General features: G+C 42.1%; 1 protein-coding gene across 2 annotated transcripts in view; it reads right to left on the reverse strand.

Annotated features, from left to right (window-relative positions):
• LOC116316864 (dual specificity testis-specific protein kinase 1-like) overlaps nt 1-17954 on the reverse strand; it is a 30869-nt gene extending 12915 nt beyond the window's left edge. Inside the window, exons 1-2 of one of the 2 annotated variants that reach the window (XM_039613761.1) lie at nt 17825-17954; nt 16572-17453 (exon numbers count right to left, since the gene is read on the reverse strand). In XM_039613761.1, coding sequence (XP_039469695.1) covers nt 16572-16778 — 207 coding nt within the window. In that variant the 5' untranslated portion in view covers nt 16779-17453; nt 17825-17954. Of the gene's footprint in view, nt 1-16571; nt 17454-17544 lie in introns of both variants that reach the window. The other variant, XM_039613762.1, reaches the window with a different exon arrangement.
• Nucleotides 17955-18346: the final 392 nt, after the last annotated feature.

An 18346-nucleotide genomic window follows, 5' to 3' on the forward strand; every position in this document is an offset into this window, starting at 1 on the left:
TAATATGGTTAAACAATACAAAAGCAACATAAAACAATTTTCCCGAGAAAAGGGGTGAATCTGCTTTGTGCCCTGTCTCCAGTCTCCTCCTGGTGCCCCCCACTCACTCCCGGTGGTCTGTTCTATAATGCCTCAATTCGGTATTGGTAAACACCTGTTTGAACATGGCCTCGAAACGGCAACAGGAGTCGGGAGCGGAGAAAAGAAAGAAGAAGAGGAAGCGTGATGAAACTCAGGCGTCGCTTGCCGGTAAGGCAATGTTTAAATAATAATAATAAAAAAGTTCATTATTGTAGCCCTTGCTTGCACGCTCATGTCCGTCAACTCTGTGATAGCTCCTGTTAGCAGTGTTCATACTGTGTTAACAAATGTTGCAAATGATTGATGTTGGGTAGTTTGTTTACGTTGTGGATATGAATATAGAATGGACTACTAAAAGCAACTCATCATGGTCACTCAATTGACGGTTTTCAGATAACGTTAGCAATCGTGAGACTAGCATTTCCTCCTCAGGTTGCTAGCTGGCTAACGTCATGCATGCTACTGATTAACCTTAACTTTGGGATAGGTCAGTGATGCAGTCAAGTATTATTATCAGATTAGACAAGATTACTTTGTATGTTGCTGCATTTCAGGATATCTATAAAGACGCATATCTTATTTATGCGGCATAAATAAGATATAGGTTTCATATTACAGTGTAATATGAAACCTATATCTTCCAGTAATATAGATTTCCTACTATGCGCATTTATATCAAATTATGTACAGCATGTTTATATTGCCATTTGCCATTATGAAAATCTATACATGTAAAATATAGTTAGTAATTTTTAAATGTACCAGTGACTTACTTAATTTATTAGTCTTATAATGCAATTTTTTTAGTGAGGCCTACTGTAGATTCAAAATTGTATTTCTGTAAAATCCCTGAATATTTTCTCTTGTATGCAGGGTCAATGCTTAAATATGTTCAAGGAGGATCTCAAGGACAGGATGAACCATCCAGTAGTAGTGCCATCCCTGGACATCAACCACCAGCCATTGTAGACCCTGCAACAATCCCTAGCCAAGAAGAACAAGAACCATCAACCACCAGTTCAGGTACAGTTCCATACACAAGTACCACTGAGAGTCCTGTCACTGAGAGACTATCAGAAAGTGACACTGTGGAGACATGTGTGCCCCTTCAACCGATCCTGCTCTTTGGCCAGCTCACATTGTAGATGCTGATCGTGTTGAAATTGTGCGGAGAGGTCCTTTAATGTCAGCTCTGATTTTAATTTTCCAAAGGGGCCTGATGGAAGAGCATTTCACACTAGCCTTAAGTTCAAAATTCTTCCCAATGGAGAAAAGGTTCACCGGAGCTGGTTAGTGTACTCACCGCAGAACAATGCTGTGTTCTGCTTTGCATGTAAGCTTTTCAGTGTGAAGGATATAAAGCTGAGTACAGAGGGCTTCAGTGACTGGTCGAACATCAACATCCGTTTGAGGGGTCATGAGTGTAGCCAAGACCACATACAGTGCATGCTTAAGTGGAGAGAACTGGACACACGGCTAAAGAAAAGCATGGCAATAGATCAACAGGAGTTGACCTTACTAGAGGCAGAAAGGAAAAAGTGGCGAGAGATTCTCAAACGATTACTCTCAATAACTCTCTCACTGGCTTCCAGAAATTTGTCTTTAGGGGCTCTTCTGACCGTCTTTATGAGCCGGACAATGGCAACTTCTTGAAGGAAGTAGAGCTTATGGCAACATATGACCTTGTAATGGCAAATCACTTGGCCAACATAAAAGATGAAGGTTCCCACACACATTACCTCAGCCCTGAGACACAGAACGAACTAATTCAGATTATCTCTTCAGAAACATTCCAGCGCCATTGTGAAGCAAATCCAGTTGGCAAAATACTTCTCCATCATTCTTGACTGTACTCCAGATGTGAGTCACACTGAACAAATGTCAGTCATAGTACGCATTGTTTGTTTCAAGCACAACCAGATATTAAAGAATACTTTCTTGGCTATATAAATGTGGAGCAAACAACTGGCCTTAACCTGTCCAATGTTGTCCTTGACAAGTTGAAGGAGCTTGGCATTCCATTTGAAAACTGTCGAGGACAGGCCTATGACAATGGGGCCAACATGAAGGGGAAGAAGCAAGGTGTTCAGGCCAGACTGCTACAATTAAACCCGAGAGCATTGTTTGTGCCTTGTGGAGCTCACACGATGAATCTGGTCATAGCTGATGCTGCCAAGTCCTCTCCAGATGCAACTGGCTACTTTGGGTATCTGCAGAAGTTGTTCAATTTCTTTTCCAGTGCCACCCAGCGATGGGCCATTTTAACAAAACATGTGAAATTGACACTTAAATCTTGGAGTGACGTTAGATGGGAAAGCAGGCTTCAAAGTGTAACTGCTGTCGGAGTCAGACAAAAGAAGTGAGGGATGCTCTCCTGGAGGCCAGAGAAGCTGTAAGTGATGCAGTCGCAAAGGTGGAGGCTCAAGTGCTTGCTGAGGAAGTAGCCTCATTTCGATTTTTGATTTGCTCCATCGTGTGGTGTGAACTTCTTACAATCACAAACCAGGTGAACAAGTTACTACAGTCCAGCTCCATGCAGCTCGATGTTGCTGTCAGGCTCATTGACACTGCCAAAAGTAACCTCTCTAAATACAGACAGTCTGGGTTTGATGAGGCTGTGTCAGCTGCCAAAGAACTCTGTGAGGCCCTGAACATAGAACCACAGTTGAAGGAGAAAAGGCTCAGGAGCACAAAAGGCAGTTTGCATATGAAGCTGTTGATGAGCCCCTCCATGATGCCCTTAAAAGCTTGAGGTCACATTTTTCAATTGTGTTGTGGACTCTGCTTTAATGTCCCTACAGGAGAGGTTTGAGACCATGAATCAAGTGAAGGAGAAATATGGAGTGCTGCTTGATTTCAGCAAAGTGAATGGGATGTCCAAGGAGGATTTAAAAAAACACTGCACTGAAGTACAGAAGACACTGACAGATAAGGGAGTAGCTGACATTGATGGACCTGAGATGATGCAGGAAATCATCAAGTAGCCTAAAGCAGATAACTCGTAAGCTGGAGAGGAAATGGCGTCTCACAAATTTAGAGGATCATCATTTAGCCTGGAGAAATAGTTTGCTGCTTTATAAGAAAGCCCTCCGCAAAGCCAGAACATCTTACTATTCGTCACTGATTGAAGAAAATAAGAACAACCCCAGGTTTCTCTTCAGCACTGTAGCCAGGCTGACAAAAAGTCAGAGCTCTACTGAGCCAACCATCCCTTTAACGTTAACTAGTAATGACTTCATGAACTTCTTCACAAATAAAATTTTTATCATTAGAGAAAAAATTACCAATAATCATCCCACAGATGTAATATTATCTACAGCTACTCTTAGTACCATCGATGTTAAGTTAGACTCTTTTTCTCCAATTGATCTTTCTGAGTTAACTTCAATAATTAATTCCTCCAAACCATCAACGTGTCTTTTAGACCCCATTCCTACAAAACTGCTCAAAGAAGTCCTGCCATTAATTAATTCTTCGATCTTAAATATGATCAACCTCTCTCTAATAATCGGCTATGTACCACAGGCCTTCAAGCTGGCTGTAGTTAAACCTTTACTTAAAAAGCCATCTCTAGACCCAGCTGTCTTAGCTAATTATAGGCCAATCTCCAACCTTCCTTTCATATCAAAAATCCTTGAAAGAGTAGTTGTCAAACAGCTAACAGATCATCTGCAGAGGAATGGCTTATTTGAAGAGTTTCAGTCAGGTTTCAGAGCTCATCACAGCACAGAAACAGCTTTAGTGAAGGTTACAAATGATCTTCTTATGGCCTCTGACAGTGGACTCATCTCTGTGCTTGTCCTGCTAGACCTCAGTGCTGCGTTCGATACTGTTGACCATAATATCCTATTAGAGTGATTAGAACATGCTGTAGGTATTACAGGTACTGCACTGCAGTGGTTTGTATCATATCTATCTAATAGACTCCAGTTTGTACATGTAAATGGAGAGTCCTCTTCAGACACTAAGGTCAATTATGGTGTTCCACAGGGTTCAGTGCTAGGACCAATTCTATTTACATTATACATGCTTCCCTTAGGCAGCATCATTAGAAGACATAGCATAAATTTTCACTGCTATGCAGATGACACGCAGCTCTATCTATCCATGAAGCCAGGTAACACACACCAATTAGTTAAACTGCAGGAATGTCTTAAAGACATAAAGACCTGGATGGCCGCTAACTTTCTGCTTCTTAATTCAGATAAAACTGAGGTTATTGTACTCGGCCCTGAAAATCTTAGAAATATGGTATCTAAGCAGATTCTTACTCTGGATGGCATTACCTTGGCCTCCAGTAACACTGTGAGAAACCTTGAGTCATTTTTGACCAGGACATGTCCTTCAATGCACATATTAAACAAATATGTAAGACTGCTTTCTTCATTTTGCTTAACATCTCTAAAATTAGAAATATCCTGTCTCAGAGTGATGCTGAAAAACTAGTTCATGCATTTATTACTTCCAGGCTGGACTACTGTAATTCTTTATTATCAGGATGTCCTAAAACTCGCTGAAAAGCCTTCAGCTAATCCAAAATGCTGCAGCAAGAGTACTGACAGGGACTAGAAAGAGAGAGCATATTTCTCCTGTTTTGGCTTCCCTTCATTGGCTTCCTGTTAAATCCAGAATTGATTTCAAAATCCTGCTCCTCACATACAAGGTCTTAAATAATCAGGCCCCATCTTATCTTAATGACCTTGTAGTACCATATCACCCTATTAGAGCACTTCGCTCTTGCACTGCAGGCCTACTTGTTGTTCCTAGAGTATTTAAAAGTAGAATGGGAGGCAGAGCCTTCAGTTTTCAGGCCCCTCTTCTGTGGAACCAACTTCCAGTTTGGATTCGGGAGACAGACACTATCTCTACTTTCAAGATTAGGCTTAAAACTTTCCTTTTGCTAAAGCATATAGTTAGGGCTGGACCAGGTGACCCTGAATCCTCCCTTAGTTATGCTGCAATAGACGTAGGCTGCCGGGGATTCCCATGATGCATTGAGTTTTTCCTTTCCAGTCACCTTTCTCACTCACTATGTGCTAATAGACCCTCTGCATCGAATCATATCTGTTATTAATCTCTGTCTCTCTTCCACAGCATGTCTTTCATCCTGTTTTCCTTCTTTCACCCCAACCGGTCGCAGCAGATGGCCGCCCCTCCCTGAGCCTGGTTCTGCCGGGGTTTCTTCCTGTTAAAGGAGTTTTTCCTTCCCACTGTCGCCAAAGTGCTTGCTCATAGGGGGTCATATGATTGTTGGGTTTTTCTCTGTATTTATTATTGTGCTATCTACTGTACAATATAAAGCGCCTTGAGGCGACTTTTGTTGTGATTTGGCGCTATATAAATAAAATTGAATTGAATTGAATTGAATCAACCTTCCTCAGCTGCCACCACAGACGTCTGCTTTGGAAATGCTGTCATTTTTACATGACAATCAGCTTCAAGAGGTATATCCCAATCTGTGGATTGCTCTGCGATTGCACTGACCCTGCCTGTCACAGTTGCCTCTGCTGAGCGAAGCTTTTCAAAGCTCAAACTCATTAAAACGCACTCTGCGTTCATCAATGGGGCAGGAACGTTTAAGTGGTCTGGCTGTTATCAGCATCAATGGTGACGTGGCTCAGAAGCTATCATATGATGACCTTATAGCTGATTTTGCAACCAGAAAATGCAGGCGTGTGCCTCTCTAGGGCATACTCTGACAACTAATTGTAAAAATGTTTAACATAGTTACTTAAGGAATGTGGCTTTTGTGTTCAAATTCTTATTTTTCTTATTTAAGTTTCTTATTTAAATTCTATTGTGAAACTATTTGTAAATATATTAATAATAATACTATTATATTATATATATTATTTTTTTATAAAAAAAATTACACATTATTGCCAGGCTCTTTGTTCTTGTTCCAATGTTCAATTTTTGTTTCAGTATTTATTTGTAACAGTATTTTTAACCTCCTTTAACCTTATTTATTTGTTTAACTGTCATGTTTGTTGTTATTTAATTAAACAAATTCCACTGAGAAATTCAAAAGTATTAATGTTTTTTTTTTTTTTTTTTCAGTGGCGGGGGGGGGGGCACCATAAAGCATTTGTGCTTAGGGCACCCAAATGGCTAGCAACGGCCCTGTCATCTTGTTTTTCCTAAGCCATGCAGAGGTAGATATTCTGCTGTGTTTTGGGTCATTTTCCTGCTGCAGAACCAGGTGAGCTTCAGCTTGAGGTCATGACCAGATATGCGGACATTCTCCATCAGGATGTTTTGGTAAACAGCAGAATTCATGCTTCCATTTACCACAGCAAGTCTTCCAGGTGTTGAACCAGCCCCAGACCACCACACTAACTTCTTCATCTGCAGCAGGTTCTACAGGGAGTGCAGAATTATTAGGCAAATGAGTATTTTGTCCACATCATTCTCTTCATGCATGTTGTCTTACTCCAAGCTGTATAGGCTCGAAAGCCTACTACCAATTAAGCATATTAGGTGATGTGCATCTCTGTAATGAGAAGGGGTGTGGTCTAATGACATCAACACCCTATATCAGGTGTGCATAATTATTAGGCAACTTCCTTTCCTTTGGCAAAATGGGTCAAAAGAAGGACTTGACAGGCTCAGAAAAGTCAAAAATAGTGAGATATCTTGCAGAGGGATGCAGCAGTCTTAAAATTGCAAAGCTTCTGAAGCGTGATCATCGAACAATCAAGCGTTTCATTCAAAATAGTCAACAGGGTCGCAAGAAGCGTGTGGAAAAACCAAGGCGCAAAATAACTGCCCATGAACTGAGAAAAGTCAAGCGTGCAGCTGCCAAGATGCCACTTGCCACCAGTTTGGCCATATTTCAGTGCTGCAACATCACTGGAGTGCCCAAAAGCACAAGGTGTGCAATACTCAGAGACATGGCCAAGGTAAGAAAGGCTGAAAGACGACCACCACTGAACAAGACACACAAGCTGAAACGTCAAGACTGGGCCAAGAAATATCTCAAGACTGATTTTTCTAAGGTTTTATGGACTGATGAAATGAGAGTGAGTCTTGATGGGCCAGATGGATGGGCCCGTGGCTGGATTGGTAAAGGGCAGAGAGCTCCAGTCCCACTCAGACGCCAGCAAGGTGGAGGTGGAGTACTGGTTTGGGCTGGTATCATCAAAGATGAGCTTGTGGGGCCTTTTCGGGTTGAGGATGGAGTCAAGCTCAACTCCCAGTCCTACTGCCAGTTTCTGGAAGACACCTTCTTCAAGCAGTGGTACAGGAAGAAGTCTGCATCCTTCAAGAAAACAGGATTTTCATGCAGGACAATGCTCCATCACAGCGCTGCCCAAGTACTCCACGGCGTGGCTGGCAAGAAAGGGTATAAAAGAAGAAAAACTAATGACATGGCCTCCTTGTTCACCTGATCTGAACCCCATTGAGAACCTGTGGTCCATCATCAAATGTGAGATTTACAAGGAGGGAAAACAGTACACCTCTCTGAACAGTGTCTGGGAGGCTGTGGTTGCTGCTGCACTAATGTTGATGGTGAACAGATCAAAACACTGACAGAATCCATGGATGGCAGGCTTTTGAGTGTCCTTGCAAAGAAAGGTGGCTATATTGGTCGCTGATTTGTTTTTGTTTTGTTTTTGAATGTCAGAAATGTATATTTGTCAATGTGGAGATGTTATATTGGTTTCACTGGTAAAAATAAATAATTGAAATGGGTATATATTTGTTTTTTGTTAAGTTGCCTAATAATTGTGCACAGTAATAGTCACCTGCACACACAGATATCCCCCTAAAATAGCTAAAACTAAAAACAAACTAAAAACTACTTCCAAAAACATTCAGCTTTGATATTAATGAGTTTTTTGGGTTCATTGAGAACATGGTTGTTGTTCAATAATAAAATTATTCCTCAAAAATACAACTTGCCTAATAATTCTGCACTCCCTGTAATTAGATTGGACCTCAGAGGATCTCCAGAATGACCTCTGCTGGCTACAGTCGAAGACTGTGCCGTGTGACCCTGAGACAAGATCCTCTCTGCAGAAGCAGCTAGCTTTGGTAAAGTAAATCCGTTGGGCATCTTTCTTCGCCTTTAGACAATAATTCTGATGGCAAAAGAACCAAACGGGACAGGTTAAAAAAAAAAAAAAAAAAAAAAAAAAAAAAAAAAGCAGCAGCTAGCTGTTTCAAGATGAAGGCTAGCTAGTTAGCAACAATTCTCTACTTTCTCTCTACTTTAATTGCTTTGCTTTTACCTTTTAAAATGTGACTTGACCTGGAGAGCTCTGCACAAGAATTAAAATGTGCATGAACTGTTGGTCCTGTGCGCAAATAGCAAATAAAAATCTTGAAATCATCTTTATTTTTTTCCATTTTAGAGAATGAAAACATGTACAAACTGATTTTTCTGGTGAGCAAACCAGACAATTCTAAGAACAAGCTATCCAAGTTTAAGTGTGGGAAACACCAAAAGCATTCATTCATTTATGTGTGAGACAATTAAAATGGTCAGAAATAAGGTGACGTTTCCACACTCACGTCTGCACTTTCACACTGACAATAAAAGTTTTTGCTCTTTCTTTGGCTCTGGGGGGGTAAAGCTTTGGCTTATGAGAAGAAAAATCTCCACTTTGTGTAAACCTCTCCCTGAGCAAATAATAAGGCGTGCTGCTTTGCTTGCCTTCACATCTTCTCGAGCGCTGCACAGCCTCCGCTCAGGAGGTGATCACTCGTGCACACAGTTACCTGGAAGAAAAGTGGACTGTGGTGCAAAAGAGGAAAGTTGTTGATGTCCCTAAATGTGCTCCCATCCATCTTCTGCATATTTGTGTGGATGCTGGAGGCATCCACACTATTGAGATCCTGTTTCTCTTTAAACTTTATTCTTCAAGTTGCTCCCCCGTTTTTTGCCGCTTAACTACTCCCTCAGTTTTCAGCCGATTTTCTCCGTTCAAACTCTAAACTGTTCTGCTATTTCTGCTAATTCCAGCTATATCTTTTGGTGTTTATTACTATTATAGTTATTAAAATATTACACTTTTTGTGTCCCATTGAAATGAATGGAAAACTTCCACTCTTCTGCTAAAACTTGCTTGTTTTTGAAACTTAACTACTTCCTCACACTTTCACCTAGAAACTCCATTCAAACTTTAAAATGTTCTCAGATTATTGGGCTATTCCTGTGTGATTCAGCTTTTTCAGACCTTCTACCGTTTTAATTTAATGCCTCTTTAAGTTTTCAGTTGCAGCTTTGTGATTTTTCAGAAAATACATGCGTTGCTATGGTTGCTATGCAATTAACTCACAGTGAGCGCTGGTCTGTTCTGAATTTTCTCTTCATGTCCGAACAACTTCTTGCTACTCGCTCAATTTCCACTCAACCCCCACAAATTATACATCAAAATGTAGGTATTTTTGCTGGCTTTCAGACAATGTTACTATCTTTATTGTGAGATTTACCGTTTTTTCGCAATTTGCCTCGAAGTGACACATGGTCTGGTTACTCCCCATTCAAAGTCTATGGGGAGGTTTTGAAATTCAGAGCTGAAATTCTGTAACGGGAGGCATTTTCAAATCGCCATATCTCCTTAACAAAGCAAAGTTAGGACATGAGGCTTGTGCCAATATATCTTCAGACACTGCTGACACTCACAGTGGAAGCAGTTTTTACAATTATCTTACCGTTGAGCCATAAATTACGTTTGTTTGAGGGGTGGAAATCTGTCCTCCTCTCAGTTTTCACACTCTGAAAATGAAGCCGTTTCTTCTCTCGTCATATCTCCGCGACGGAGGTACAAAGAGCAGTGAAAATCGCAGTCAAAATACACCAAAGTCCGCTGATTCACCCACTACAAGAATTATGCTGCTAGCCCTCCTAGTTTTTGAGTTACACGACGCTTTGTAACTCCAAAACGGCGCGCCGCCTCTCACCGCGATCTATTTTCTGACTGGTCATGTCTATGTTTTTGAGCCGACCGCTCCCTTCCCAGGTGGCGCAATCAGTAATGACACGGCTCTGCAGCTCAAAGGTCGTGGGTTCAATCCCACCTTGTTCAACTTTTTTTTTTTTCACTACACATTTATACACTATCCAAGACGTGATTTATATTGATCATTTATTACAATTCTGCAAAGTTTTATGATTTTAGCAGCTTTTCTAATATGGACCGAAATACATACAAGTACACAGCCTAATGAAGCAGACAGAGGCAGTAGCTCTGATTGGTGAATTTGAGCAGAACCAGGTTGTTCTGCCTCTTTTCAGCAGAAATTCTGCTCATTCACCTCTTTTCAGCGCAACGTTCTGCTTCTTTGCCTCTTTTCTGCAGAAATTCTGCTGATTCATCTCTTTTCTGCAAAATTTTCAGCCTTTTCACCTTTTTCAATGCTTTCATCTTTTTTCAAATCATAGAGTTCAAATCAAAATATAGTATTTGTACCAAAGCACTGTATTTGTACGAAGTACAGTATTTCTGCCAAATCATAGAATTACTGCTATTTCATAGTATTTGAGTGAAATTACAGTTTTTCTGCAAAAACATTGTATTTCTGCTACTGTATTTCTGCTGTATTACGTAGTGGCTAGGTAGGAGGCTGACTGTTACTAAGTGCATCAGTGTACATAGGTCATCTGTTGTGTTGGAGTGCCCTCTTGTGGCACCTTTTGGGTAGTGCCTTAGTAAACGTGAACACTGCAAAGAAGTGGTATCAGACTGGTTTGTAGTGGAGGAATTTGTTGCCAGTTTCTTTCATCTTTAATCCGTATTCATGTTGTAATGTAGTAACTTTTATGGTACAAATACCACAATATGGCAGAAACACTATGTTTTGGCACAAATACTTTGATTTGGTATACTTTAGCTTCTTCACCCCTTTTCAGCAAAATTTTCATTTTTCTCAGCACAAATTCCAGCTTTTTTGGCTGTTTTCAGAAAAAAAGAACTCTTATCAGCAGAAACTCTGCTGATTCATCTCTTTTCTGCAAAATTTTCAGCCTTTTCACCTCTTATCAGCACAATTCTCAGCAGCTTCTGCTCATTTCAGCAGAATTGTCAGTCTGTCCACCTCTTCTTCGTAAGAATGACTTTGGCTCAGGGAAATGGATAGTCGCCTTGAGACCAGGAGGGCCAGGTTCGAATCCTGCTCAGGGTGACATTTTTTTTTTCACCACCATACAACTTTTTGCAACTTTTCATCTTTTTCAGCTTTTCAGCAGACAGCTTCAGCATTAAGGCATCCACACAGCATTTTCGCAGGAAATGCAAATTTTTCTAGTTGTTATTTATTACAAAAAGAGGTATTAAAAAAAAGAAGGAAGAAAATAAAGAAAGAAGGTTTCATTCTGCTTTTTGTGTAACAGCACCAAGTTTGCAGGCATGCGAGCAGCAGACACAAAGCTCTACACTGTAGTCACACAGCAGCTTTACTTAATGCGATTGAGCTGCTCTACTTTGGGGGAAGTGATGCAGTGCAGCAGAAAACTTCACACTACAGGTGCAGCTGTTTACAATAATGACACACATGCTCGTAACTATTCTGTCTTTAGCCAGTTTACATTTTAAAATGGAGCTGCTTGATGAGCTCTGGAAACCCAACCACACCCGAGACAGAGTTAACACGACTTGGCCTTTTTGAATAATCCTGGTATCAAACCACATGTGTGAAAGTTGACCACACAAATCTGAAGTTTCTTTGTACCACATATAAAGGAACTTCAGACTTTTTGGGTTGCAACCGTCCCATTTACCCAGGCTAGGACTACAGAAACTTGTGACCACCCTCGGCTGGGCTTGTGTCTCCTCTCGACCTCTAACCAGTGCTCTTTTGCATGTAAGGCAAATGTCTTATACGCATACATAATGTGATAACAAGAATATGGGGAAATAGTTGATGTTGGAAGGTAGTTGTAGCTCACACATGAATACACAGCTACATATGGCTAAATCAAGGTAACAGCAGGGTAACCCACCAACAGGGTGATGCACCTGTACGGCAACACATGTAATACAAACAATACCAACAGTGACAATTCTGAAAATGAGAGTAACATAACTTTAAAGGTATAAATAATAATAATAAACAGTCTTTTAGGTAGAGCTGTTTTTTTATGCTGCTACTGTTTCTTCAAACTGAAACGACACACAGATGCATTAGCCTGTTAAATGAACACTGTCCATTAATACAGATGGATAGGACTAACAGCATTTGCTGCCTAGCTCCCACATTAGCATTACTGTTTTATTATTAGTCATAAGTGCTATGGTAATGATAAGAGACCACTAATGTACAGCAATAATTAAACCTGAACCAGCCAAGTTGCGTAACTGTTGGTACTGACACTGCTGCACGGCTCCACCGTGACTGCAACATATGCTGGTCTATTTCACGCTCTTGCCAACATGCACATTGCTCTGGATGGAGCAATGTGCATGTTGGACCAGGAGCATCCGAGTGGTTATCTTCAACTACACAACAGACGACAACAGCAGCTTCTTCTTTCCTGCTGAGCATAAAATAAAAGTCAAATGCACATGGTCACATGAGCCATCGGTTGAGTCATTAAGGTCACGGGTTCATGGTGCTCGCTCGTAGGAGGTCGCTGGGGTTCTCTCAGTCATTTTAAGACTTCTAGCTTACAGTATGAAGGATGCGATTTAGCGTTTTGACAGGGTGGATCGACTACTATTAGGACAAGGTGACAACCTCACTAGGGGGTAAAATATCTGGAACTTCACATCAGCAGTTTAGTAATTATGAAGCTGTTTGGATGAGAGCTGAAACAGTCTTTGGAAAAATAAAGAAAGATGCTGGTAGCCTTCAGCTTGACCTCAGACTGCTGAGCCATCATAGTTAATATTTCATGGACCCTTTGATGAATGAATGCATCAGTACTGTAGGTCCAGTATCAAATACTACTTAATGTTTGGTAAATCAGTGACAGACCCTGCACTTGCTTACCTACTGCAGTGTAACTGCTATGCAAGGTTTAAGGAAGCTACATCATCATCAGGCACTAACCGAGGCAGTCGTGTCAGCCTCTAATACTGAGTGTGGATGTGTCCTGAGAGATGTCAGCAGCTGATGAAGTGTACATGAATCCATGGATGAGACAACATCCAGGACTGGAGGTATTTGTTGCTCCGCCCCCTGGAATTTTAAATGGGACACATATGATTCACTAAATCCAACCACAGGAAAGTTTCTGTTTCTATATGAGGCTAAAATCAGAAATGTAAAATGTAGATTAAAATTAATGTTTTTACAAGTTTACGCATGTATTTCTGACTAATATTTTTTCTTTTGGGAAATTGTCAAGTTGTGTCTTTGTTGAAAGGAGCTGCGGAGAAGTTTGCTAAGATGTCAGTCTGACTTCTGTACAGCCAAAAAGAAATAAGAGTAAAAGCTCTAAAACTGACTGAGTAGCTGGAATTCTGTAGAACAGCTGTTTCCTGTACAGGAAGTGGTGGCCGTCTTGGAAAATGGTGACCAATTTGAAAATTGTTTCCAATGACTGACGAAACATGCTAATTTACTTTGACTGAAGGCTTTAAACAAAAACTTTCCCTGTTTTTTAAAAAGAGAGGAGTGAGTGTCAGTGAGAGTGGAATCACTCATCATCTGTTTTCATTCTGAACATTAACACAAACATTGATAAATAGGAGTGAAGACCCTGCTGTGAGCAGTTTGCTGAATAGCTTGGTGATAATGTTTTCTATTCCTGGAAAGGAAGAAGAAAACAAGTCTTAAAAGCTTTGCACATGTTTGGTTTTCCTTTGTCTCCTCTTCTCAGTTCAATACGATCTCATTTGTATATCCCCAGTCCATAATGGTTCATAATGGTTCATAATGGTTTACTCATTTAGCACTGAAATCAGATGATTTCCTACAATGACTGTGGGGAGGAAGAACTCCCTTTTTAAAAGACAGCGAGTCTCTGGTGGTAGTGAGTGCTCGTACTATCTGAAACAGATTCCATGTAATTGCAATTGGATCCCATTCAGTTACAGTCTGATATCAGACCAACTCTTTTTTATGGCAACGTTTACACCAGGTTTCAGTGACAGCGCTTGACAACACGACAACTTTGTCGTGTTGATAAAACAGAAACTGACAAAGTTTAATTTTGAGGACACAATTTGTACTTTAAAAAAGGTGAAAATTGCCATAATATTGTATCTTGAGTGAAGTACAGTGAAATTGTATCGCTGGCAAAAACTGTCCTGCAGTCATCAGTGAATTTATTGGGGTAGCGCTTCCCATAGCCACAGATCAACTGGCACCTGTTGATGTAAATCTGGTACATGAGTGGGTACCAGAGCCGTAAAACGGGTCCAAGCTTGTGCCTCAAGCACAGTTGGTGCCACTAATAACTCAGAGTTGGACAAGTGGGAAAAACTCCATAACAGGAAATGAAATCCTATCTCAGGAACACTTTGATCAATCAAATCCAAACTGCCAAAATGGGCCTGTGACTCCGCCCACGCACTTATGCTCTGTTTAACCTTCTGTGTCCCACTGTTGACTAATAACAACTGCCACTGGTCGGCAAGTGTGTACCACAGACTAGAGACACTTAATCATAAATTAGGATTAAAAACCGATATATGTGCATCAAATAGTTTCCATGTTTTGATGGCAAATCAAAACACACTGGCTGTAGTTTGTATCCTGTCAGAAGGCTGTTTAGCTCCGCTGTCAACATGCCCAGTGTGAAGTATCCATGTCTGTGTGCTCCAGAGGAGGCTGTGAAATGTTGTGAAAAGAGCCAGAAACAGGTCAGAGAGTGTCTGCTGCAACGATAAGCAAGGGGTTAAACTGGTCTTACTGAAGCTTTGAGCATCATCACTCTGACATCATCAGCAAATAAACTCTCAGATGATGTATCAACGTAATCAGACCCTTTATCACAAGGAAATGTGGCTTTTTAAAAACACTGTGGGCTGCATCTGTGGTCCTAGCATCACATCATAGGTGGCTAGCTGTCACTTTTTTAGAGAATACTTTATTTTCTCGTTAGAGAAGGGTTGCACATCTAGTCTGCTGGCAATAACTGCAAACATATCATGACTAAATAATTTCTGCATGTTTATGCACAGTTTCCTATGTTAGAGCTCTGACTTCAGCTAAGGAGGTAAGGGCTCAGGTCAGGAGGAAGAGAATGAGGTGACGAGGGAGCAGTGGAGGAGGAGTGTGATGAAGCAGAGGCTTACTTCTAATGCCATCCAGCCATGCTGTTGAGCCAGCTCCAAACTACATGGTCATTCATTTTATTATTGTCTTATGCTGATGACTAAGTTTATTATTCAGCTCATATACAATTCAGTTTTATTTATACACAACAACAGTCACAAATCACAACAAATCACAACAACAGTCACCTCAAGGTGCTTTATATTGTAAGGTAGACCCTACAATAACACATACAGAGAGAAACCCAATAGTCATATGACCCCCTATGAGCAAGCACTTTGGCGACAGTGGGAAGGAAAAACTCCCTTTTAACAGGAAGAAACCTCCGGCAGAACCAGGCTCAGGGAGGGGCGGGGCCATCTGCTGCGACCGGTTGGGGTGAACACTTCTCCCATCCGTACACCCCACCCATTTAAAATCCCATCGTACGGTGATAGAAAATATGAATTAACACTTTTCAGTGGTTTATTTGATATATTCAAGTGTTTCCCTCAAAGTTCTTGGGAATCACTCTATGGGAATACTAATCAGGTATAGAGGGTTAAACTGCACGAGTTCATATTTCATTTAGTCTCACAAACACTACAGTGCAGAGATACATGACTGTCACCAAGGGTGGCTTTATGTGCCGTCACATTTTCTTTTCAGCTTGTGGATCATGGCATAAATAAGAAATCAATAGCTTATTAGCTGACAACAAAGCATTATTAATAACAACTACAAACTCTCTGCAGGTAGAACATCTTAACTGTCTGATGTCTAATAAATTAATATAACTTAAGAGTATGTGACTGAAAAATGCCTAAAAAACCCCCAAACAAACCAAAAAAAAACAGAAGTAAAAGGTTAAAAATAATCCAGAGTGAGAAACTGGCTGCAGCAGCTCAGATCACATACTCTATCTATTCCAACAGCACGGCTTGGTAGTACAAGAGTCAAGATGGTGAACTGACCTGTCTGCACTCCAGACTGTCACCGAGCAACGGAAAACATTAGAAAAATACAATAAAGACGACCCAGGACTATTGAGCAGATAGAATCTGCTATTAGACAGTGGGCCCATATTCCTCTAGAGGGGGGATGCTACACAGTGGGAACCACAGCCCTGTCCCAAGTGTTGGAGCTGTAAAACCTGCAGGACACCGGCCCTCGAGGCCTGGAGGTCCCCACACCTGCTATAAAGTGTCAGGCACCAGCCACTGTCTGTGTATCTGAATGTGTGGGAAGATGAAGGAAAATATCTTCTTCACTGGAGGATTATGGGCACACCAGCAGAGAACTACTCTGACGCTGTAGTAGACTCAGAAGGTGAGGTCACATACCTTGAAGACCTCCGAGAAGAAGCCTGAACCGATCTTCTCACAGAAGAAGTCATCGATGCGGGCCAGGCTGGACACAGCACTCCTCAAGGCTCGGTACGAGGAGGGCCGGAGCCGGTTGGGTGCGTGGATGCTATGAAGAGCTGGCTCATCTAGGCTGCCGTGACCCTCCTCTGGGTCGCAGAAGCAGCACTCGGAGTGGTAGTCCATAGTGCTGACAGTTCTCCAGATGCTGTTTCTCAGACCACCGCAGTCCTCGTGTACGAGGTGATGGTGCCTCCCACCATCATAGTGTCACAAAGACCAATGAGGGGACAGTATTGTTTAACCACGGCACTGCTGTGGTCGCATCTTTGTTGCAGGCATCACCCCGATGTGTGCTGTAGGTTACTGCTCAGTTCATGTCCTTCTTCCATTACTGAGCCAAACATCTCACCTGTTCATCATCCCCCCCATGCTGTCCCTGGCCAAGTCCCCAACAGCTCCTGGCTGACAAAGTTTCAACTCTTGGAGGGCAGGGATAGCTGAGTAGGTAGAGTGGTGGCCCCATGATCGGAAGGTCGGGGGTTCAAATCGACTGAACGGCTACCCCAAGGTACCCCTGAGCAAGGTACCGTCCCTACACACTGCTCCCCGGGCGCCCAGTGGCTGCCCACTGCTTCACTGAGTGAATGGGTTAAATGCAGAGAGGAATTTCCCCACGGGGATCAATGAAGTATACATACATTAACTCTTCCAAGTCACGCAGTCTTTAGAATTCCCGCTGCCCATGAACGCCTCCTCAGCGTGTGGGGGAGAGAGGAGGCTCGGTTCCCTCCGTCATCCCGCAAGCTTGATGGATGCCGCAGTTCCACGGCATCGGGAGCCGGCCAAACACGCAGATCCCTGCGGAAGCATTAAAGACACATTATTAGGAACAGCACCCTTTACTGTGGCTGCAGGTGGATTTACAGTAAGAGAGCACGGTCCGCATCACCGCGTATCACTGCGCTGTTTGCTCCGCAGAACAGAAGCTCGGGCCCATCCCCGACTGGAACCATGACACCAGCAGCCAGAGTGACCACCACCTCCACCCAAACACATCGGGCTGGCTCCACCGGACTGCCAGGCTAACTAAGACTGACAGGCCCCATTAAACCTGCTGCTTTAGAATAAAGAGTCCCGCTGATGCAGCGTCCTGATCCTCCCTGTAATGCGCCTCCCTCGATGCTGATAACGGGAGCTTCCACAGGCACAGGCACACGTAGACGGCTCACCTCTGTCCCACGATGTGACCGGGGACGTCCTGCACTCCGAGGACCGGAGCGTCTGCTGCTCCTAATCCCGTGTGTCTCCGTGCTTCACCGGGAGCAGGCTGGGACGGATACCACAAACGAAAGTGGCCGAACCAAGCGCCCGAGAGGCACTCGAACTGCTTCCTGCTCGAAACTTCATAGCAAAACTCTTAATCGTGTATTTCTTCAGGGGGTGTTTTGTTTGTTTTTGATGGATTAGATTGAATATACAGCAACAAATCCTGAGCTAAGTAACTGAGTTCTGCGACCAACAATACAAACGGAAGGTTTGCAGAGACAGAGGTCCTAACTAACGCTACAAAACAGGAGTGTTTACTGGGAAAATGCTTTCTACGTGATGCATGTATGGAACATGTTCACAGTCAGGACGGGACTGCATAAACCTAAACAGTTGCACAAATCACACAACAGGTTATTAGCAAGAATATTATTGAAAGAGTTAATACATCATCATGTTTTATTTGGTAAATATTAGTTGTTTTT

Source organism: Oreochromis aureus, linkage group 6, assembly GCF_013358895.1.
Source record: "Oreochromis aureus strain Israel breed Guangdong linkage group 6, ZZ_aureus, whole genome shotgun sequence".
NCBI classification, from domain to species: Eukaryota; Metazoa; Chordata; class Actinopteri; order Cichliformes; family Cichlidae; genus Oreochromis; species Oreochromis aureus.